The following is a 24,779-nucleotide window of genomic DNA, read 5'->3' as shown; positions in this document are numbered from 1 at the left end:
AATAGTTTTTTTTTTTTTTTTTTTTTTTTAAAGGTTCAACTTCGTGTCTTTGGTGAAAAGAAAGCAAGGGAGATAAAGAAACGAGCGGATGGGGCTGGAGCTGACTTCGGCCTCCCCACACTACACGTACGTATTATCATGTATTACTCCTATTATTAGCAGTAGCGTGTTGTATGGCTCATTTTTGTGGACCGCTCACACATTGAAGTTTGTACTGAACTTTCCGTCGAGAACTGGTTCAAATGTAGCGGAGTGCTCCTGAGCCAGTACACCCCCCCCATACACACACACCGTATGCGCGCACATTCCCGCAGCTCTGCGCAGATCTGCACAATCCCACCGATCCCATTGGCGGAGCAGGGCAGAATTGCGGACATCTGCGCTCCGTGGATCTACTCGGATACCAGCTTTCGAGACGACAGGCCCGTTTTGTTTTCTTGCCGTGTCCGCTGCGGCTCGGCAGTGTAGTGATCTCTCGCTGGATTAAAGTTCCCCACCGCCCGGCGTGCTTTCATTGATCCAGCGACTCGATCTGCGTGTGTGTGTACTTTAGACCCGCGGCCGGGGTCAGGTCAACGTTTTCTGTCATATTGCTTACAGGCTATGATTGAAGCGGCTGCAATCAACGATGCGATAGCGGGGTTGTCCCCCCAAAATCTACCGTTACTTTCCCCGTAGTGGCGGTGGCTCCTCCGGTGGAGACGAGCATAGCGGTGCGCAAGGATACACATGTTACCAATTGTATCTCTATTGCATCCATGTCGAGAGGAGAGGGAGTCCATTCTGCTACAGGTTTTGCACCCTCAATATATGCACAGCCTTTCGCGTACACTGCACGCTAATCTCCTTTTGTGTGTGGTCCTGTTACAAACTATTGTTGGGGCTTGCCACGGCGAGTCTGAATGCTGGTTAGTTTCGGCTCGCCTTGCTGGTAATACTAGTACTACAAGATTACCCATCCCACACTGTATGATCTAGACATGCTTACTATTGCATCTCCCTCTGGCACTTGAATGCGGTGTATCTGGTGACCCAAGGTGGGCAGAGACGGTTCAGCTGTTCAATTGATTGAGTGAGTGATATTTCACTGTTTCGTCTGACAGTCACACCAAGACAACCCGCCAGAAACGTGTGCGATACTAAATGTGATGGATCACGTAGGAAGACGAGACCAGTAGTTATAACGCAGGCTATTGACTCCATTGATCTGTGTGTCTGGCATGCATACAAGTTCAATCTGTCAGTCGGTGGGAACAGTGTTAGCTAACACGGTTTGCTTGTAACTGCAAGACATCTCTCAATATAGAAGAAAACAATGATTTTTCAAGTTCAAGTAATGTCGAAAAGTTGTATTCGAGTTGTGCCTTTAGATGATCGTGCAGCTGAGCCATGGAAACACAATTGTGATGCTGTCAACATGGACTATTTTATAGTTATTTAAACACCACTTATCACAAGCATGGCCCAAATGTCCCCTATTGGATATACACTCACCTAAAGGATTATTAGGAACACCATACTAATACTGTGTTTGACCCCCTTTCGCCTTCAGAACTGCCTTAATTCTACGTGGCATTGATTCAACAAGGTGCTGAAAGCATTCTTTAGAAATGTTGGCCCATATTGATAGGATAGCATCTTGCAGTTGATGGAGATTTGTGGGATGCACATCCAGGGCACGAAGCTCCCGTTCCACCACATCCCAAAGATGCTCTATTGGGTTGAGATCTGGTGACTGTGGGGGCCAGTTTAGTACAGTGAACTCATTGTCATGTTCAAGAAACCAATTTGAAATGATTCGACCTTTGTGACATGGTGCATTATCCTGCTGGAAGTAGCCATCAGAGGATGGGTACATGGTGGTCATAAAGGGATGGACATGGTCAGAAACAATGCTCAGGTAGGCCGTGGCATTTAAACGATGCCCAATTGGCACTAAGGGGCCTAAAGTGTGCCAAGAAAACATCCCCCACACCATTACACCACCACCACCAGCCTGCACAGTGGTAACAAGGCATGATGGATCCATGTTCTCATTCTGTTTACGCCAAATTCTGACTCTACCATCTGAATGTCTCAACAGAAATCGAGACTCATCAGACCAGGCAACATTTTTCCAGTCTTCAACTGTCCAATTTTGGTGAGCTTGTGCAAATTGTAGCCTCTTTTTCCTATTTGTAGTGGAGATGAGTGGTACCCGGTGGGGTCTTCTGCTGTTGTAGCCCATCCGCCTCAAGGTTGTACGTGTTGTGGCTTCACAAATGCTTTTCTGCATACCTGGGTTGTAACGAGTGGTTATTTCAGTCAAAGTTGCTCTTCTATCAGCTTGAATCAGTCGGCCCATTCTCCTCTGACCTCTAGCATCAACAAGGCATTTTCGCCCACAGGACTGCCGCATACTGGAAGTTTTTCCCTTTTCACACCATTCTTTGTAAACCCTAGAAATGGTTGAGCGTGAAAATCCCAGTAACTGAGCAGATTGTGAAATACTCAGACCGGCCCGTCTGGCACCAACAACCATGCCACGCTCAAAATTGCTTAAATCACCTTTCTTTCCCATTCAGACATTCAGTTTGGAGTTCAGGAGATTGTCTTGACCAGGACCACACCCCTAAATGCATTGAAGCAACTGCCATGTGATTGGTTGGTTAGATAATTGCATTAATGAGAAATTGAACAGGTGTTCCTAATAATCCTTTAGGTGAGTGTAGATCAATTATTCTTTGTTCAAGATGAGCTAATGTATTCTACTTGTGCGTCTTTGCTGTAATTGGCTGTTGTGTGAATGAATGCCATGTAAAGGGCTTGGTTTAAATGGCAGTATTAATTGTGGTGTCGGATACATTTCAAAAGTCATTGCACATCAGATGTTCAAGAACACAAGAGTTCGGAGTGGAAATCTGGCTGTAACTTGAATTCAGTTGTGTTGCTGTCCCAAACAGAAAAACATTTATCTTCTTGAATTGCTTTACCTAATAGGTTACCCCTGACTGAAATATACATAATATCTTTGGATTTGGTTGTTATTGCTGTGTTTTTGTCTATTTTAAACATGAAGGGACATTTTTGTAGGAAATGCCTGTGTTACTGTGATCCATCTACAAACAAGATAGATCCTTTTAATTTAGCATTGGAACAGTACTCATGTCAAGATTGTAATTCTGCTTTCTACATTGTGTGCTGTGCTTAAGACACACAATCATTTTTGATTCCAACAATTTATGGTTCTTTGAAGTTGTGCATCATAGGATAATAACCTTTTTAATTGGATATGGTTTCCTGGAAACGACTACTAAGGGCTGCTTGACTGAGTGTTGTGTGAGCTCTGTCGCCACCCCTTCTGCCTCTGCACTCATAAATATTTGTGTTTATCTCACTCTGGTTCATAAACTCACCAGCACTTTCTTTTTCCTGATGTGACCTGGCAAATTTTATTTCCGGGGTGGGGGTGGGAATCAACATTATAGAATCAATGTGTAACCAGGGAGTTAAGAAACTAGGTATACTGGTTTTGGGTATCGACAGTCCCTCTCTCACTCTAGGGGCTTTGGTTATGTGGGTAAAGTGTACATTGAGATGCATTACTGTACAGCATTTTAGATCACAACAATTGTGTGAAAAGAACTGAAGGAAAAAAAAGGCTTTTCCTTTAACATGATGCTTTTATACAAAAAGCCTGATTGGCTGAGAGCGGAACCTAGACCAGAATCAGAATTACTGCAAGTGACTACTAGGAGAACATCACAGCTTATGCTCTTGCCATTTTCTCTTGGCATATTTCCGACCCCCACTCTAAATAGTGAGTGATCTAAAATGACCAGGAAACAAAATTGTTGCAAAAATAGTTAGTATTGCTTTTCTAAAAGTTCAGAGTCCACGTGTAATATTATTTTGAAGTGTGAAATGTCCCCGTTTTAATAGTATCAAACTTGGACTCTTTGTACTGTTTGTGCTTTTTGGCAAGTTGACGTGGATTTCTGCATTACGAAGTTGGCTTTTCTGACTTTGCACTCTTTTCCATTTCCGTCGAATGCATCCTCAGCACATTGACTTCAGTTTATTTATTTTCTCGTCTTTCTACATAGTTGGGACTCCAGAACTCTGAATTCAGGCCATTTTCGCTTTAAAATCTATCATTCGAATAAACACATTTTCCTGCACATGTCTTATAGGCAACTAGAAATGCATAAAATGAAAGCTCTAACTGTTAAAGTATACTGTGCATCCCTTTCCATCTTCTCTTTGGGAACTTAAATTCCATGGTTTAAGAAAAAGGCTTAAACACAGGACTATCATTTTGTTTGCTTCTGAAGGTGAAATGTTAGATGTGTTTTGCTGCAAATCTCTCCACGGACTTTGTGATTCCCAACAACCATTCAAACCAAACGTGTAACATTACACAGAAAACCCATACTGAGCTTAGTTGCCTAATTTAAACAAGCACCAGGAATGTGATTGTCATTCATCAGAAAAAATACATTCGGGAAATTACCTCTACATTACCAAAAGAAAAAAAAAATGTATCCAACTGAAACTCACTGAAACCACAATAGCATTACAAATCTTGGATTAAATTATCCCCCCCCCATCCTGCAGGCAGTCATAGCTGGAAAATGACTTTGTTTTTCCTCTTAACAACTTCTATCCTCAGTTGAAACCCCTCTGGAATGACTGTGTCATTGCCTCTTTGATTTTCTTTCATATTTGGAAGGAGAGAACATAAAACAACAATGACAGAATGAAAGTTTAAGAGGTGGCTGGGTTGGAACAGCTGGGTAAAATAATCACACACAGTTGATTGTTTTGGAATGTGATCTGAAAACCAGCGCAATTTGATCCGGTATCTCATCGTATTTCACAGCATGGAGGCTATCCCTGTCTGTTAGCACATTGCATCCCCCACATAGTGTCCAGTGCCTGCTTCCTCATTTATTTATTTTTTTTGCTTTGTGGTAGGGTAGTCTTAGGCATTAAGATGTTATTTTGTGAAGAAAGAATTGTGTTCAATCTCTTATGAATCTTATTGTTCATTCTGAATCATTCTTCTGTCTTTACAAAGTGTGGTCTCCCACTTAACATGGACGGTAATTCTGAAGGATTCATCTGTGCAAATGCATCTTCACCATTCACATCAAGAAGGTTGTTCAAATAATGCTGGCTCCAATTTGAGAGAGAGTGAGTGTGTGACTGAATGACGTTTTATTTTTATTTTTTCCAGTTAGGCTGCCTTCCCAAATATCTCCCAGTTCATAACAGGCCTGTCAGCAGCTTCTTCTGTTTGAATCTAAATTGAAAACATATGATGTGCAGTTCATTTATTTATACACTTTTCATTAGGAATGGCAAGAGTAAAGTTATTTCCTTTTCAGCTGTCTGAGTCTAGTTCTTCTACTTTTTGTTCTACCCGAGCTCTAATTTACAGTCGGGGCCCTATGGTCCACATGGCGCTGGCTCCAGTCTGGGCCCTGCAGTGTTCTCAGTGGGTGCTACAGCATTCTCCCCATGGTGCTGTACCACTATTGATTTGCACTTTGGGCCTCACAGTTGAGAGAGAACTCGATTTAACGAGATCTTCCAAATTAATATCTCTCCCATTGCTCTGATCTTCATCTCATTGAAACCAGCTTCCGATTACAGGCAAAATTGGCTAGAATCATCCCACAGAGTTGTCTTCCAAGAGATTTGGCCTTTTGCTTAACCAGTTGTTAAAAGAGGCGGGGGGAGAAACACGCTTACCTTTGCCCAAAAAAGTTGCGAAAAATTGACCTTGAAATTCGGTACAGATTGATCTGCTACCTTGCAGCGAATGGGAGCGGACAGCCTGGTTATGTTCTTCCTTCCCTGACATGCCTTTGATTCCAATCTTTACTGCTAATATTGACACAGTCTGGGATTCTCACACGTGTTCATCTGCGGCGGTGAATTCTTTTTTTTTTTTTCTTATGTTTAAAGTACTTTCACATGTTAAAATCTCAAAGTATTTACTTAATGAAAACAGACCCTAGATCAGGGGATTCTAGTTTTCATGCCACCTTAAGTCTTAACTTCTTCATTGAGGTCGTATTTAGGATGAGAAGTTGAATCGTCTGTTGATTCCTGGTCCAAATCAGTTGCTAATTGAAGGTTACCTTTTAATTATGCAGGATCCTGGGCGCTCCAAAACTGCAGTGGCCTACCCTGTGCTAAATCTTTCTCATGTTGCCTCTGAGATTAGTGTCGTTACAAAACCAATTACATCTGTCTCGTCTGGACACCAACTGAAGGGCTCGACCATGTAACACTACAGTTTTAATTCAACTTCATGCATTTAAATGTCACTGAACCACGTGTAAACACTTGTTGGCGATACTAGGTTTCCAGCTGCATCAACTCCTGAGGCTGACTAATTGGTAGTCACGCTGGGTTGAGAAAACTAAGTGAGAACTCCACCCCAAAACCCCTTGAAAATAAAGCGACATTGCAACAGATATCATTTGAAATAATCAATTGATAACCCAGTTTCCTTCTAACACCTTATCTAAAACTAGAAGTCTTATCAGAAACATTCCAACCGGTTTGCTGATTTCTGTCCGAGAAGCAACTTGAAAGATGCAGATTTCTTGACTCACCCGTTCCCCCATTAGTGGTGCTAAAACCTATTCTGTTTTTGTTGTGTTTTTTTCCCCGCTGAACAAGCTAATTAAGTCCCCATAGTCTCTTTGGTTTGTTGATCTCAGGCAGGTCTCTTAATGCAATCACCTAGCTACTGCTTACTGTTCTTGAGGAAGAAAAAACAAAATGAAAAACACACACTCTCTCTCACAGGAAGCTACAGTTGAAAAGACAAGTGTTTTTCATTACACCGTATTATGTGATCAGTTTGAATGACAAGGTATGGTTTGCATTTTAATATACTAAAGCCGTTGTGTGAGAGATTCAGTATCTAGGAGACTTCGGGGTATGACGTCTCTCTGCAGAGACTGGTTTGACCCAGACCTCGGACTCTCATGTAAACGCAGCCATTGAGTCGCGTCCGTGTCTTTGAGCAGGTAATACAATGGCATTTCTAGTTCTATGCAAATGTTCACTGACCACAGCTGACATCGGAGCTGGATCAGACTGACTGGTTTTAAATTTCTTCTGGGATCCCGACAGATGCAAGACTGAATCCAGTGTAGCCGAGCAGCTTCTTTTTCCAGCCTATTGGTGTCTTTATAAGCGCCCAGCCCTGTGGGGCAGATGGGAGAACTTGGCTGTAAACAACCAGAGTTCCCAGTAGGAAAATGGTCGGGAAATGCTTACTGTCTATTTATAAGACCTCGGTCTCTTGTCAGTTAGTATCTGTCATCTGTCGTCTTTGCTTTCCCCTCAACAATCCTTTTCTTTTTCTCTCTTTTAATTGAAATCTTAATGCTTTTTTACATTTCCTATTGCTCTTCACCTTCCACTCTCTCTTGACTGTTCACAGGTTGTTCTCTTGCTTTTAACCCCCTCCCCCCTGTTCTGTCTCTACAACTTTAGATTCCTATCTCATACTCTCTCCTCATCTTTGTTAATTTTCTTCCTGGTTTCCTTTTTTCCTTCATCCCTCTCATTCTCTCAACTCACAGTCTCTCTTTTCTTGCTATGATGAGTTCCCCGTTTTCCCCAGCACATTATTGGTAGTAGCACCTTAAATCAAAGGAATCTTTTAAGGCATCAGTTGTAACTTTATTAAAAGGTCTTTTACCTAACTACCTAACCATGACTACTTCCATGAAGGCATTTACAGAGAGCAGGAACCAGAAGACACTTGCTTCTCAGGATCTGAGATATTATACCCCTGAATTAACACCCCACTCTTTAGGACTGTGTGTGGGTGGGTGGGAGTGAGTGTGGGTGTGTTGGTGGGTGTTTTGTGCTTGTTTTTTATACCAAAATGTTACTATCCATTATTACTAATTTCCCAATGATAGCCTTTTGGCTTATCCCATGTTTGTTGTTGTTATTAATATTTATTTATTTCTTGCAGATGCCCTTATCCAGGGTGATTTACAAAATATACGCGCAGTACAAAATTCTTGATGTAGTTTCCTTGTTGCTCTTGTAGACATTGTACATTTCTGTTAGGGGAACAATTGAGTTGATAGTACCTAGATAACACTGTATAAGAGTTCCCAAAATAAGAAACCACTAACCCCCCCTTCCCCCACCTCCCATTCTTAAGCAACCTAATTATTGTTCAAGGTATTGTCACGGAAGTGAATTTCTGCTTGCCACACACCTTGCCGCCTCCAACAGTTTAATTTGTGTCCTGTTTCAATAGTCTTGTCAGGGTTTTTTGTGATTACTAAAGTGGCATTTTTTTAGTCTAACTTATTAGGGAATGTAATATTTATTCCCTTATCTCCATCCTGGTACTTTGTTTGTCATTACATATTTACCAGATCATATAGAAGTTGGATCCTCATACTTCTATCATCCGGAATGCGCTCTATTTGTACATATGTGCAATGTGTACCTTAAGATCACACACACCTATACAGTCAGGTTTGACACACAAGGCACATGCAGGTTACGTTTGCTGGGCAGATTGTGGAATCAGATTTGTACCTCATTCAAAACCTTGAGAGAATGAGGGTTGTTTTTTTGGAATGAGGTCCCCGTCTCTTTGGAATAAGGCTGCTATAAAATAGATTTCACCACTAGAAATTGTTCCCTGTTTGCAACAGATAGTTGGTGGGTGGAATATGTAACGTGCCATTTTATTTTATTTTTTGCACTAAGGTTTTGTTTGAGTTTCTGCAGGGGTTTTAAAGGACAGTAGCCCACTTCCCTATTCAGGTTCTGCTCACAAGTACTCACAACCTGTATTTTGGAACAGTATTCCGTGGCCATTCATATAGTTTGTTATTGATCATTAAACCGTGTGTATCAGTAATATCTTTTCACAGCATGTTGAACATGGATTCAGCCTGGATCCACTGCTATGTGAAGGCCTCCCCAGTATGTTTCCACTTGCTTCAGTTTAGTATCTTTTCCGTGACACTCCTGCAAAGTGTGTCATTTCATATGTAAGTTTGTTCTCTGATCAATCGTTCCGTGTTTCTTTGTGTCGTCCGTGGTCTACGTAACGTTCGCGTTTGATAACCAGGTTTCAGAGATGTAAGGTACTGTGCATTGATCTAATACTTTTCTCTTTGGGGAAATGGGTAGATTTCTTTCAACAGCGTGCTTTCTCTTCCCAATTTCAGTCTTGATTTGAATACTTCCATCTTGTCTCCAGCTGTGCTGATTTGTTTGTAATTTATAGTGTGACGCAGTGCAAGACATGGAGACCACCCTGCGAGGTGCTACCCCTCCCTAGACCGTAGGGGGGAGCGGTAAATTACCGGTGGGAAGCACCCGAGCTGCCGCTTCCCCAAAAGAGGCTCCCGGCCTTCGTCAAGCAGGAAGTGGTAGGATTCACGGTGAGGTGGCAGAAGAGAGAGAAGGAGGGCATTGAGGATTGATTCATGGTAATGGTCTTTCCTATATGAACTTTGGGTATGGATTTGGATTATGGTTGGTATTGTGTTCGATTACGTGTTTAGAGAGGTGTCTTTGGTATGTGTTTAGATCAGACTCCAGAAGGAGTAAGGGATTTATTTGCTGTTTATTTTTATCATTATGCACTGCCTATAATAAATCTACAGTGCGTTTTCCAAAACCCTACCTTACAGGACCTGGGCAGTTTTTTATTGTTATTTAAAATGCATTAAAAACTGGTTATGTTTACCAGGCCAGAGCCCCGTCCGCTGCTGCACACTATACATCACATTTTAATACATTTCTTTATTTGTGTTCTGGCTAAATGTATCAATGCTATTTGTAGAGGTGGAGCAGTGGTCGGGGCTCTGACCTTGTAAACATAATGATCCTGCTGTTGTACCCACACTCAGGACCCATATTATCAATGCAAAAATAAAATGATGTATAATATGGTTACTATTACTTTAGATAAATCGGAAGCCTCTGTTCCAATGCGTGGGGCTGTCGGACAGACTCCAGATGGTTGCTTGTTAGCTCTGATTGGTCAAGAATAGGGTGGATGGAATATGCAACATCTGATTTTATTAAATTTTTTGCTCTAAGGTTTGGTTTGAACCTCTCCAGGGTTCTTTAATAATAACAGAAGCTCACTCCCTATTATTCAGTCTCTGCTCTCCTCAACTCCACATGTCTGCTCTGTATGGGCAATGTTACGCTGCTGTTTTTGATCTTTCACTTCTAGCTCTATTTCCTGTTTCTTTTTTTTGGTTCCTCTGCACTCTGTACTTGTTCCTTTCTAATATCCTCCATTCCTTCCTTTTTGTGTGCTGGCCAACCCAAACAGAGGGGTACACTCTGAAAAGGGGAGGAGGGAAATCTCTCTCTCTCTCTCTCTCTCTCTCTCTCTCTCTCTGTATTCAGAGCTCCTCCTTGCTTCGCCCTGGGAAGTGCGTATGTGCGTTTTCTTCAAGGTTACTCATTCCCCCTGCAGGGCTCAAACCCATGCATTAAAGGGCATTTCTGATTGTTCACTACAATGCTAAGTTTGTGTGTGGTGCTGTACCTCGAATGGAGTCTCTTACTGATTTACTTCCTATCCCAAATAGACTTGAATTATAAACGTGGGTGTCTTTTCTGTTTCAACAAACAGTTGCAAGTTTATAGGTCTGTTCATGTTCAAACTTCAGGATTTTGCCACTGCTGATGTTTTTCCAACAGGGATCATTTTGTTTTCCCGCGTAGCATGGACACCATCTGTTATGCTAATGCTGTACCCTCACACACTGTCACTGATGTATATATTTATGCTCCGAACCACACCTGTTTCAGTGCTTCCCATAGAACATCGCGTAGGCATGGCAGTCTGTTTCTTATATGTTTAATTGCTCACGTTTTTTTGTTTTTTTTTTCCCCAAAGTGTGTGGCCAGGAGGCACAAATGTATGGCCTGGTGGGCCAAAACCCTGCATTTTGACTAGAACAGATCCAGTCATTATCAATTGGCTATGACTCAGCGTGGTTGGCATGTGTTTGTGATATGCTAATGCTCAGAACACAAATGCGAACTGTATCTAATATATTCTGCTGTTACACTAACATGTGCTCTGGTATGCAACCCTTTGGTCATGTATGAAACTTTTGGGTCCTGCATGGCATTTTCTGTGATATGATAAATTGTGTATGACTAAAAAGTACTGTAACTTTACCAGTGAAATGCCTGCAATTCCACAAACCAACAGTTTCAGAGCACTTTAGCCTATACATCCAGACAAAGTCCACTTCAGTGTGATATTTAACTTATTTAATAGCTTATAAGACTGAGGATACTAAAATGTGTGCAAAAGACATAGCAAACAATAACAGATCACAGATGGACTACAATATGCTGTAGAATGTATCCCAAGACATGAAAAATTTCCAAGACAACCAAATGAATTTTACTATGTATTACAATGGATTGCAAGCAATTACCAGTGAGGGCAACAATTGTGCAGTGCAGGGAGAAGGACAGGGAGAAGCCATGGCCCATCAGAGGGAGAGAATAGAAGTCCTCCAGGCAGCTGCCAGCCCAGGGAGTCTATTCTCCACTGTAACACCGTCCCCCAGGGAGCTGTCCTTTGACACTGAGCTGCCTAGCCTAATACTAAGGAAGTGTAAGAGTGTAGATGTGGCATTTCATCCTGTTCAGCAGGATAATAAAGAAGGATAGAGTGAGAGAGAAGGGGAAGGGGGAGGGGAGAGGAGAGGAGTCTTTCTGTAATGGTTGCTAACGGGAATAGCTAGTTGGGCACAAACCTCTGCCTCCCACAGAAGGTTACAGATTGGGGGGGATTAAAAGATTACTATTCTTGGTTCTATTGCCAAATACATGAGTGTGAGAGATGGTGTTTGTGTCTGTATGTATGTTTGCAGGTGAAAGACAGGAAAGCGAGAGCCTCTTAGCTTGTGATCCTTCTTGGAAAGTTGTCCTATTCAGACAGATCAAGGAAAATCTTTAATGAAGAACAGAGAAGAGCATGTGGGGGCTTGAAGGTATCGAGCAGCTCAATTCAGACCACCTCTTTGAGATTGTCAGTGATAAGAGCGAATTTGCACACGAAAGCATTCAGCACAGGACACGGAAGACACTTCCTTACCTTGAGAGTGGTGGGAGTGTGGCGCAAATGTCTCAAAACTATGTTGTTTAAGCCCACTCCTGTGGATCATTCAAAAACGGACTACTTATGATTTCAGCATTAACCAGACGTGCATGGTGGGTCACATTGCTCTCTAGTTTGTATACTTTCTGTTTCTAAGGCTGTTGTTGCTACATTGAAGTTGATGCCTTTGAGCAATAGTAGGAACAGACAGTCACAGCCTATTGTTGTTGCCCAGTAAACCATGAGCAGCCCTGTTTGTTCCTGTGTGCCTGTAGCTGCTGTGAGTGGGTTGGAAAGGCTCTGTGAGAGAGAGGTCTTGACATATACTGAGCTTTGAGGCAAGATGGGAAGAGAACAGGAGAGGGTGGGTGATTTGAAAGCATCAGCACACACAGCAGCAGCTTTTCTCCAGCACCGTGAATTGATCATCTTATAGCTTTTTCACATTTTCATTTTTATTTTTAACTTTGTAATATCCCATTATCCTTTTCTTCTACCCTTTTATGATGTGTAACCTACAGTGAGATATACAGTTAGGTCCATAAATATGTGGACAGTGACACAATTGTCATATTGTTTGCTCTGTATGCCACTTCAATGGATTTGAAAGGAAACGATCAATATATGCTTTAAGTGTAGACTTTCATCTTTAATTTGAGGGCAGTTACATCCAAATTGGGTGAACGGTCTAGGAATTACACCCATTTTTATGTTGTCCCCCCAAATTTAGGGGCTCAAAAGTAATTGAACAAACTAACATAATCATGAATTAAATCGTGAGCTTCAATACTTGTTTCTTGCCTGGTGATGCTCTGCCAGGCCTGTACTGCAGCCGTCTTTAGTTCCTGCTTGTTCTTAGGGCGTTTTGGCTTCCGTTTTGCCTTAGAAATCGAAACAAACCAATCCGAGAGATAGCAAAAACATTAGGTGTGGCCAAATCTACTATTTGCTACATTCTTTAAAAAGCATGCACTGGTGAGCTCAGGAACACCAAAAATCTTGGAAGACTATGGAAAACAACAGGAGGTAGGTGTATCTGTGTCAAAGTCAACAATCAAGTGACTTCACCAGAGAAAATAGAGGGTTTACCACAAGATGGAAATGGGGACAAGTACCCTGTACAGTTCTGAAACATCCTATGGACAGATGAGACAAAGATCAACCAGAATGATGGGAGATTCATCCAAATGCTTCAAAACTCATTGGACGGCGCTTCACAGTGCAGATGGACGATGACCCGAAGCATGCTGCGAAAGCAACCCAAGACTTTAAGGTGAAGTAGAATGTTCTGCAATGCCCAAGTCAATCACCTGACCCGAATCCTGAAGACAGCTGCAGTGCAGGCCTGGCAGAGCATCACCAGGGAAGAAACCCAGCATCTGGTGATGTCTATGGGTTCCAGACTTCAGGCAGTCATTGACTGCAAAGGATTTTCAACCAAGTATTGAAACTCATGATTGTTAGTTAGTTAGTTAGTTAGTTGGGGGGACCACATAAAAATGGGTGTAATTCCTACACTGTTCATCCAAATTGGATGTAACTACTCTCACATTGAAGATGAAAGTCTATACTTAAAGTATATATTGATTTGTTTCCTTTCAAATCTATTGTGGTGACCTAACTGTAGATGAATATTGCCCAGCCATGTGCTTCTTTCCCCAGTGTGAATCCACAACACAAATAACCGCTATATTATTAACTGAGAGGACTGAAGCACCTCTCTGTAATAACTCTAGTACAGGGCTCAGACTGGAGCCAGTGCTGAGCTGTAATGTAACTATGAACTGTTGGGTTTTCTTCTATTAAAAAAAGACAAAAAAAAAAACAACTCTGTACTCGACTCTCCACTGACCTTGTGTGTAGCACACTGGTCTTGTTTATTTTGCCATTGACACAAAACCAACCCATTGCCAGTAGTTTAATCAGTAACATGACCATGAGCACTGAAAACTGATTTAAGACCGAAAATCCTTTTGAAGGAAGCAAGCTGATGAAACAGTAATCAAAATGATTACTTCTCATTTCTTTCCTTTGTCGAATGTCATTAAGACAAGTTATACGCTAATTGATGACGGTTTAATTTGAGGTTGAGAACAACCCCAATGAGCACGTGGATGGCAGGGTTCGGTGTAGTGGCAGAGTGAAGTGTGCGCAGGCCTCTCCCCTTAGCTCTGTTCACATCAACTGGAATCTTGACAAACTCTGAAAAGGGTCCCATTGATGATTAAAAAAAAAAAAAAAGAGAGTGAGAGAGGGACTGGGTGAAAGGAAATGGCTGGTGGAGAGGGGAAGATATTTCCAGGGACAGGACGGGAGTAATTGGGGTGGGGAAGTGAAAGAGGGAATTACATGCAGGGAAAGATGGGGAGATATGGAGGAGAGTGTGGGATGAAGATGTCTGGCTAGGGGCCTCATTACTGCAAGGTTAAAGCCTTAATAAACTGGCTCCTGATTAAACTGTCAAGGATATGGAATTGGTCTGCAGCGCTTTTCAGTATTGGGAGTAGGAAAGATACATAATCCGACCGACTCAGTATAGCGTTAGAGTTGAGTGGGGATGTGTGCTCGGGGCTGGAGGAGGAGGGGGTTTAAGGCTGTTTCACATCTGGTGAACATCTGGAGTGCAAAAACCAACTCGTATGCTGTGCTGGCTTTTCTGAGTTCTTTTACAGGGGATATATGCAGGCGATACAGAGGGCATACAGTGTACTGGAGGCGGGAGGCAGGGGGGGGGGAATCTTGGTGTACTGCTTTAACTTGATATTAGCGTTATGCAGAGATGTGGCTTTATTCCTGTATTGGAAAATTGAAGGCACCAGTGTGGTCATAGCACAAGAATTTGTATTATTGTGGCCCCATACCAACTGTACAGATGTGGACAGTGGTCAAAAGACAGTAATATAGCATTAAAACTCATTTTAAACCAGGCAGTCCTAACCTCAGTCTAATGGAACACCTCTGGCATGGACTTGACAGTTTCCCAAAAGAGGTGGATTTTTCTGTCTTGCTTAGAAACCGACAGAAACATCACACTATTTATTTGGCAGTCTAATAATAATAACAAAATATCAGATCTCGTTAGTTAAGCAGGGATAGGTACACAACCTTTTAAAATACCTAATTCTGTTCTATGTATCCCAGTGTGCCTGGCAATAGTGTAAATAGTGCATTGGGATTATGTAGCAGGCAGACTGTCTTAAAGACTCAAAACATTGAGAGACTTAGATCTGTAAGCTTGTAATCTATATAGGATGATCCAAGTAGCTCCTCTAGTGAACTAGTGAACTTAGTCACTAGTGTCCCATATGCACATTCACACTTGGGCACTATAGGACGTCAGTGAGACATTTGAGAAGGGGAAGCTTGTTTGTAAATCCCCTATTAGATTGACATTAGTTCTGAGACTCATTAAAAAAGTAATCCGTCAGAGAATGAGTTATTAACGGAAATGATAAGAGCTTTAAGGAACATATCCAGGATCCTCCGAGCAGGGAAACGAAGGGCTTGGTGTTTTTTTACAGGCTGTGTAATTCATATAGTTTCTGGTGCCTAATGGATCATTTGGCCATCCCTTTAGTTCAAAGTGACTTCTGAAGATGAGGTTAACAAACTATCCATTTAAACAAAAAAAAATGTATTGATGTTTTTCCACATAGGAAATGTCTAAAGACTTTTTTTACCTTTATTTGGGAGGGTGGAAGTAGAGTAAGCACTAAATAGATGTAGGAATACTTAAAACTGCAGTAAATATTACAATGGAGTAAACATTATGGTGATTTTAGATTTGTTTGCACTGTACCATGACATATCCTGAAACTTCAGGTTCCTGACAGGTTGGTCTTTCTCAAGCTCTAATCTGAATATTGCGAGAACTCGTAAGTTGAATGAATTGTCTTGAGAGGGGTTTATTATTCTAATGTAGCCTATTTATTGCTTTGTTATTTTTCCAAGCCGATAAATGTGTCTAGTACTGTTGCCCTGCAATTACTATTTCTTTAGTACTTCTTAGTGTGTTCCTGGTTTTCAATTAAAATGATATAGACACACACATGCGCACACACTCTCTCCAGCAATAGTCTCTCCCATTTAAAGTGCTGTTCAGAGAAAAATGTAGTCTGAGGTGGCGAATAAAGGTTATTGAGGTATTAGGCTTTTATCTTTCAATTGCTTCATTCCATAATTTGTTTTTCTGAAGGATCCATTGAGTTTTGCTTAAACCACACAGGGTGTTCCTGACACTGTGATCTTTGTGTAAAAGCTTCCCTTGTCATGTCAGTCCTGTGATTTAATTGAATCTCGCAACCTCCTAGTTTATTGAACTTGGAGTGCAGTTGACTTTGCCCTCTTGCTTCAGCACACTCTGTGCCTGAATCAAACCACTCATTTAAAGACCAAAGAGCGGCTCCTTCAACCTGTGTGCATAGGACAAGAAAGGGGAGGTTGTAATGTTATTTGTCTGTATCGCTGAATGGCAATCATGTTTGACTGCTCTACATTTACCTGCTTTGTGTGGCATGTTGGAAAAAGGTGTTTTGTATCTGGCCAAGATGTAATAATGAAGGTAATCTCTCTGGTTCCTGAATCTGTTTCTGCTCCCTCTCTAAATGGGATATTTGCCTTGAGCTGTTCACAGATTCACCTTGTTAAAGTCTTTTGTTAATATCTCTTCGTCATGGTCCCTGTCTCTTTCTGTGCTCTCTCTCTCTCTCTCTCTCTCTCTCCTGGTTTCACTCCCACTTACTGATTTTCTTACTCCCACTCTGTCTTTAGATTTCTCTCTCTAAGTGCCCTGAATATTAAGTGCATCACCAGCCAGAACCCACTTGACAATGTGTAACGTTGCCTAACAGGCTTTATCTTTGAATTCATTAATGTCTTGAAGAAAGTACAGAATTCTCCCGATCTTACTTAGTACAAAAGCAAGAGGTTGTTCAAGGTCTTCTGGTGCCTTTTCCCCAAAAGTTATTATCCACTGTTGCATTTACCCAGCTGTTTGTTCCTCCCTGCCCTCTCTAGTCTCTTCCCATATCTCTTCTCCATTCCTTGTCTACAGACGCATTATTAGTCACCTGAGGGGAGGCTTGAATAAAAAGTTATATCATAGATTCAAGACCCTATCCTTTTAATCCCAGCCCTCTTTACTTTTACTGCAGCCCTACTGATTAAAACATTCCTCCATTTTAGATTTTTAGATTTTTTATCCATGTATTTGGAACATTTACATAGTGTTTGGAAATAATCCCTTAAAATGCTTCCTGATGAATAAATTAGACCTCACTTCCTTGTGCTGGCTTTCCCCTCTAGGGAGAGATCCGCGTTACTGTTGTGAAGTCCCACAGCCACTGCTAATGATGGATTATTAATGTGCCTCGCAGTGTATGGTACTGGCTTTGAGCCGGAGGTACTGTAAAGGGTCCGCTTCCATCTGGTGATACGTTTGAGTGCCGTGCCTGGGGGCTGTATCGGGTCACAGGGAAACATGCTTCCACTGTCCCTGCTGGCAGATCTGATTGCCACCAAGAGAGGTGCAGAAATACCCAGGCTATACCTCGCTTAAGCGTCACTCCTTTGAAAAGATGGACTGGTTGCAGGAATGTGTAAGACGGTAAGCAACCAAGACAGCGGGAGCCTACGTATGTGAGCTTGTCACGTTGTGTGTTTTTTGCATGACTGGTCAAAGGTTTAATAACACCCAAGTTTGTTTTAAATGTTGAAGCTGTGATCTAGTGTCACAGATATGGTACAGTGATTTTAAATCACATTAAGCTTGTAATGGGAGGCAGAGTAACTCTACCGCCCAGACAAAAGAGCTGCGTCTTGGCACAACAGTAGTGTGTGTGTGTCTCGAGCTCATGAGGACAAGGGTTTGAACCTTGCCTTCGACACCACCAGCAGCTCCCTCTACAAGCTTAAAGTTCCTCTTTAGCCTTCATAGGATGTCAAGGGTACTTCAGCAACCTTTCAAGGGTTCATATTAAAGTTTCATATCATTGAATATGACATGCATTTCTAAACGTGTGCATATTGTACGGCAATTCTGAATGATTTATGAATGTAGTTTGAAATGCTACCTGGGACTTCCTAAACTACAAAATATTTCGCAAGCAGTGACTTTGTAGACCCAGCAATGAATTGGCTGGTGTGCACTTAATTTGGTTAGATCATAAAGTCCAAAGGCATGAGCAGATGTGCAGAAATGGGCCTTTGTGACCTTTTCAATTCTGGTTTGGGTTCATAAGCAGCAGCAGCAGCGATAGGCCAAGTGTTTCTACCAACAGGAAGTGCAATGGATGCGGCGTGGGCCAGCAGCAACAGCAGCAGCACCAGCAGAGTGAGTGGAGCAATTTACATGTGACTGGTGCTCTCAAACCCCAAGAGATGAGTCACCCAGGAAGTGTCATGAACTCATCGTAAATGAGAATCAAAGTAGGTATGCAGGATGTGGCAATTGATACAAGAGTGTACGTACAATAAGTTACAAAGTTAATAAGTTATTTATTTTAAACCCAGTGACTGAGAGAAGGGCATCATTTTCAGGTTTTCATTTTTTTTGTCTGGTCTTAGTTTAGTTTTATATAGTTTATTAATAATTCTCAGGTAGATGCCCTTACTCACCTTAACTTTCTCAACGTCTACACATTTTCAGAAACAAAAGACCGTAACTACAAGAAAATACAATCTGCAACTTTACTCCTAGTTTGACCTAAAATCAAGAATGAAGAAGCAGAAAATGTGGCTTTAGTTACGTCCATGTTCCATGCAGTGAGGTCCAAACAGGCATCGCTACCAATAGCAGAGAGATGGTGTCAGTGAACGCAATGTGAAGAATAAGCACAGATCAAAAGGTAGAATGATAAGAAACCTGAGCAAGTCAGGTTAGAACTACATCATGAAGCGGAAGGTTTTCTTGCCTTGTCTGGTCTTTTTTTTTTTTTTTGCGTGTTTGATACACGCAGTTCGTCTATATCCAGCAATACATCATACGGCCATGTGTTTTTATTGTAATTGTGCCATTGTATGGTTGTGTACAGAATTTTGTGTTTGCATTTGTGAAACCATGCAAGTCAATTATTATGGAAACTAAGTAATTTTAATCCTTTATATGTTTTTAAAAGTAAAAGTCACTACAGGTTTTCTTTTATACCCAGTCCTTTCCGAATTCACACAGGACACTGGTATTTTGAGCAGTGTGCTCCTGCAGTCAGCCTTGACAATGGTAGTAGTCTGTGCTCGAGGCAGTGATGTTACTGCTAGTTTACCAAGTTACTCAGCAACTTGAAAAGTATTACGAAACATGGGACAAAAAAAATGTACCTTTTTAAATAAGGAGTAGAAGTATTAAATGGACCAGATTACAGACCCTACAGAACACAGTCATTTAATCATCTCAACGTTAAAGTGAGCCACGGTTTGACTTTTTTTTTTTTTTCTTGTATCGATATGAAAGTTGAGAAGCAGGTGAATAGGTCCTGTGTAGTTGGGTGGCAGAGCTGTGATTCGAGATCTTGTCTTGGTGCGCTGAACTTAGTAAATGGGTGAGAGCTTGTTTTACAGGACATATGTGCCACAGAAATGTGGATCTCTTGTTTGTTCTGTGTTAACGATCACCCCCCCGCCCCACAACGCCCCATCAGCGAAACTTCATTGCAGTCAATGCTTAGGAATGTTGCCATTCCAGGTTTCCTGGAAAGACAAAAAAAAAAATCTTTCAGTATCAGCCTGTCATTGCAATTATTGTTTTTTTTATTGAATTTAGATTACTTAACTATTTTCTTTCAAATTGTTGAAATGAACTTGGTTCATTTTGAGCTTTAACAACGTAATCCCTTAAGCTTGTTGCTTTTGATTCTAGACAAATCGATTCCAAAATGACTTTTCCTCATTCAACACTTGCTGCCCTTTAAGATGTTCAGATCATGATTGCACATATATAGCCAATTTTCACCTTGCTGAAATGTGCACCACCAGAGTTATAATCTACCACCTGGCAAGAGGACCTTGGCTCAAGGGGGCAATAGCAGTGCCTTAAATGGGACACAAGCCTTGGTTACAGTGGCTGCAAGTTGAGAGCTGTGACCACTCCTCCACACGGCTCATCTCTGAGCAATCTGTGGATTGTCCTTGCCCTGAGATGCAGCCAGTGTTTGTTTTATTTTTATCTCGTTTGTTGTTTATGCAAATGCCTGCTCCTCTTTCACCTACCCCCTCACTTCATCCACCAGCCTGGGGGAAATGAGAAATAAAACCTGCACTTCTAGTTTGTCTTTAGAAGCTCTCCGGATGTTGCGTGATTAGAGGAGAACACTTTTGAAAAAAGACAGATACAGGTGCTTTAGGAAACCAGAAATCCCTGTTGAGCAAGAGTCCTTTGAAAAAAATTACTGATTACATCGCAAAAACAATCCAGTGGCAGTGCATTGATACCAGTGAAGTCAGGCAGTCGATCAAAGTAATTCCATCAAACTCAAGGTTAATAAACATATGTTTAAATCTATCTATCTATATAAATCTATCAAAACCCCACCTACTGGATTATTATAAAGTAAAGTTATTGCCACTGTTGCTTTGTGTAAAGTGTATATAGACGGAACATTTATCAACTGTCCCCGGAAAGAATCAGTGCTAAACTGTATTGTTCTGTGCTTAGACCTAACGAAACTAAAGCCACACAGTGTATTTATTCATATGATTTATTTGAACTGTCAAACAAATGATGCTATACAATGAAGGGCGTTTTTCTTTTATTTAGAAATTGTTTAAGGTTGCCCTCCAGATTGCACATTTTTGGGGAAAGGTTACAGTCTTATTCCATCATTTTGGGATCCTAACAAGTCAGCTTAAGCATTTAATTTTATATTGCTAGGTTTATATGAACCCTTAAAGATAATGCAGCATTAGTTTTAATTTACCTTATTTTTTCCTTGAATAGATCTAACACTCTGACAATTACAAATAAGTATTCTAGTTTTACTAGGTCAATATGTTGAAAATAAATGGATTATATAACCTGCCTGAGGAACCTGGAATGTTCTTTGACTTATTTATAATCCTTAGCCAGTAATAGACAACTTAATTGTTTTTTTTCTTCTAAATATCTGAAGTTACAGAATTAAAGTTTTGCCAGTAACTTAGACCAATCCTGCAGAACTAACAAAATAAAATGCACTGTTGGATGCACACCGAGTGCTTAGCAGCGAAGTCAAGCCCTGTGTTGCTAAGACGACATTTCTGTGCTCACAAGACGGCTGTTTAGTTTAGCTCGTCCTGCGACTGGGACTTGAACGTGACTAACTCATGACTCCCTATGGAATGTGCAGCCCCTCACTACAGTAGAAAGTCATGCCTCCGTGCCATCCGTTCCCTACAGATTGGATTGTGCGGCTCGCCATAAAACAAGCAGGCATGTCATGGTAGTGAATATGTTCAGGCCTGTGTACATACCATCATGAGAGAGGTTTGTGCTGTTTTGAGATCCAGCCCTGTGATGTGTCAGGCATTTGCTGATCATGGGACATCCAGTTTTGTGATTGTGTGGCACTTGAGCCTCCAGTCATCTTTTCAAAAATAAGTCCCCCATTACATCATTGCATGAGACCTGCACTTTATCTTGCCACCCTTGATGTTTGATTTAAGACGCATCTGGTTAAATTAACACCTGTAGAACTCGCCTCTACCTTAGTGTTGTTCACTGTAATATGCAGATGTTTCATTTTATATATAGTGATGATAATACCCTTGTAATATTGTTAAACTATGCATGTCACTGTGGATTATAACTGCATAATCATGTCTTTATGGAAATGTTACCTTTTCAGTTGGCCTAGAAAATACTTCCTGGTACAGAATCAGTTTGGCAAGATAAACTAATTAAGAACACACGCTCTGGGACAGGGAAGTGAACTGCACAATGCAGTCCTGAAAACCTCTGACACATTTACAGATATTACAGAACTTGTTACCGGTTTATCAACCTTATATTTTTGAAGACTTTTGATGTCAATTGCAGATCCCATGAGCAGTTCTCTTGTTGGTAATTACCATGATTTTAGCCCAGACATGCGTGAATAAAAAACAACCCTAAGTTTTTAACTCTGCTACGTAACTGCATCGAGCCATGTGTATAACTGCAACGCATCTGCCAGTCTTTTACAGTGAAAGATGAGTAATGCTGTAGTTGAAAGTTGGTATTTTCTTTCCATTCCAGTTTTTATTTATTTTCCTCAGCAACCTGCCAGTGAGCGTAGGCTCAAGGGGGTTAATCTGTAACGCAGGGTGATGAGGCAAAGTGAGCTAAGACTCTGATCAAATTTGTTTTTGGTCCCTTTCTGTGTACCCCATTCAAGAGCGAAGTAGTGTTTGTTCCAGCTGGAGCATCTTTCAGTTGACATTCCCTATTAGCTTTTCATTACCCTGCTGGAGCAACACTGCTTCTCTGGAGGGAGTCCAAAAATATAATTCCAGGGTTTAAAGGCGATGTCACGCACACATCCAGACCTCGAGAGAGAACTGGCATGTCATTGTGAGATATCGGCCAATAAAGCACACACACCCCCAAGATCTGATTCACTCCCAGGGACCTTTGCGACTCAGTTTTCACCACCGCAGACAGGTAATCAGTCTGAGAATGGAAGAGAGCGAGGATAGCAAAGGAGAATTTGAATGAAAGAAAAATGTAAATGCAAAGGCTGTCTGGCACAGAAAGAGGAGGCCAGTTCATAATCTTAGGGCGATCCCAAAGGTAAAGTGTGTGACGGGGCTTAATGGATTTCCAATCTCTCGTGTCTGTGTCAAAATAGACTTGACTGATCTGCAGTGTGGGAGAGGAGTGGCATGGACACAAACTCCACCTTTAATCTTCAGTTTATGAAAACATGGATGCAACACTGGAAGTTGTGACCACTGTAGAAATGGATGCCAAGGCAGATTATTCTGTTTGTCACCCTCTAGCACCATAGGCTTCTTTTGGGGCCAGCGGGTTCAGATTGTCAGCTGTTTTAATTTTATTAGCATGTGTTATGCAGGGTGTAGAGGACCTCACTTCTTGAGAAGGGAGTCACTGTTGGGGCACTTGTTGCCAGGATGTTGGAATTGACCAAAACAAAAAGTATTTTCAGATTTACACTAATGAAACCTCATCTGTTTCTTCCTTTTCAGATCTTCTGAGGGCCTCACTCAACCACACTGCTGAGTTCAGGATTACAACATGAGCAAATAACTCCACAGCCGTGACTCACACCTTGAAAGACCCCTCCCAAGAAGTTAATCCTTCCCATGCACCCCCAGAGCTTTGCAGACCCTGTTGGCTTTGTATTCCAGCTGGGAAATAATTCCTGAAACCAGCCCTGTTGTCGCCTCCATTTTGCCCAGGAACTCGGGGCTGTGGTGGGGGGGTGGGGGGGCTGAAAGGGGCAGAAGGTACTGAGGAGTCTGCAGTAATTGCGTCTCCATTTCAGTGCCTTGAAGAAAGACTGGTCATGGTGAGGTGAGGGCTGTGGTTGATCTTGCAGTGTTCCATGCAGACTTCTGACACTACAGGGATTGGCCACCAATACATCCCTTTTTTTTGTTTTGTTTTTTTTGTTTGCTCTTTTTAAACCTTCTCATCCCCCTTTCCTCCTCCTCCTGACACACTTGCCTTTTGATCCTGAGCCATGCTGCAATCTAAAGGCCGTTATCTGGTGATGTTCTTGGGCGTACAGTTGGTCGTCATGGCTCTGCTCTATCGAGAGGGCTACCAGAAACGAGTGGCGTACTTCTTTCGCATCTTCCGGAAAGGGGACCAGCCCCTGGTGACGGGGGGGGTGCCCATGGGCCCCCATAACGCCACCCGCTCGGGAGACGTCTACGCCAACCTCAGCCTCCTTATCAAACCCTCGGCTAAAGAAGAGGACCTGCCCTTCTGCCCCGAGAAATCACCCTTCATCAGTGAGTACGACCTCCAAAAAGCCTACCTCACAACCCTGTTCTCTCATGCACCCCTCTTCTTAGTGCATTAGGACTGTGCTTTGGCATACCACCCTACACACCTTCACTAAGACACATCTATTTACATCATGCCTTTGGTCCATTCAAATCTTTTCTTCTCCCTCTGTGAATTGTTCTTGAGTGGGGATTAACTTTTCCATCGTGTACTTAGTACATTGTATTTTACAGATTGAAAACCATGCTCATTGCCAGGGATAACAGCATCTGCTACATTACTTACATTACATTACATTACAATAGTAATAGTGCTTCTGTACAGTGGTTGGAGACTGAAGTCATCAATTGATTTGAGCACCACGTCCAGATTTGCATGCCTTCCCCTTCACCGAATTGCTAATCAAATGAGCTTTTAAAAGCTCATATTAGATTTAAACTCATTCAAAACTAACCTGGTTCGTCAGGGCATTGGAGTGGAAAATACCACCCAGATGGGCCACAGTCTCATGCATAAGATCCACATTAGTCATCACCTCTTTTCTAGGGTGGAAATGGATGGGATTTTAAAGACATTTCTCCATGACTATATTAAATCTGTTGCATAAGTACAGTACATGTGCAGAAGGTTTAGGCAGGTGTGAAAAAGTGATATAAAGTAAGAATGTTTTCGAAAAAAGACATGTTAATGGATTATATTATATAAAGTGAGTGAACACAGAAAACCCAGTTT

The 24,779-nt window shown here is 41.7% G+C and overlaps 1 protein-coding gene across 2 annotated transcripts in view; it reads left to right on the top strand.

The window, feature by feature from the left end:
- Positions 1-24,779, top strand: part of LOC136764813 (beta-1,4-galactosyltransferase 3) — a 38,228-nt gene continuing 13,449 nt past the window's right edge. The window contains exons 1-2 of one of the 2 annotated variants that reach the window (XM_066719139.1): positions 1-126; positions 23,282-24,052. In XM_066719139.1, the coding sequence (XP_066575236.1) occupies positions 23,779-24,052 (274 nt within the window). In that variant the 5' untranslated portion in view covers positions 1-126; positions 23,282-23,778. Of the gene's footprint in view, positions 127-17,711; positions 17,733-23,281; positions 24,053-24,779 lie in introns of those variants that run through there. The other variant, XM_066719140.1, reaches the window with a different exon arrangement.

The sequence above is a fragment of the Amia ocellicauda genome, chromosome 12, assembly GCF_036373705.1.
Source record: "Amia ocellicauda isolate fAmiCal2 chromosome 12, fAmiCal2.hap1, whole genome shotgun sequence".
Classification (NCBI taxonomy): domain Eukaryota; kingdom Metazoa; phylum Chordata; class Actinopteri; order Amiiformes; family Amiidae; genus Amia; species Amia ocellicauda.
This window is presented reverse-complemented; position numbering and strand designations above follow the sequence as displayed.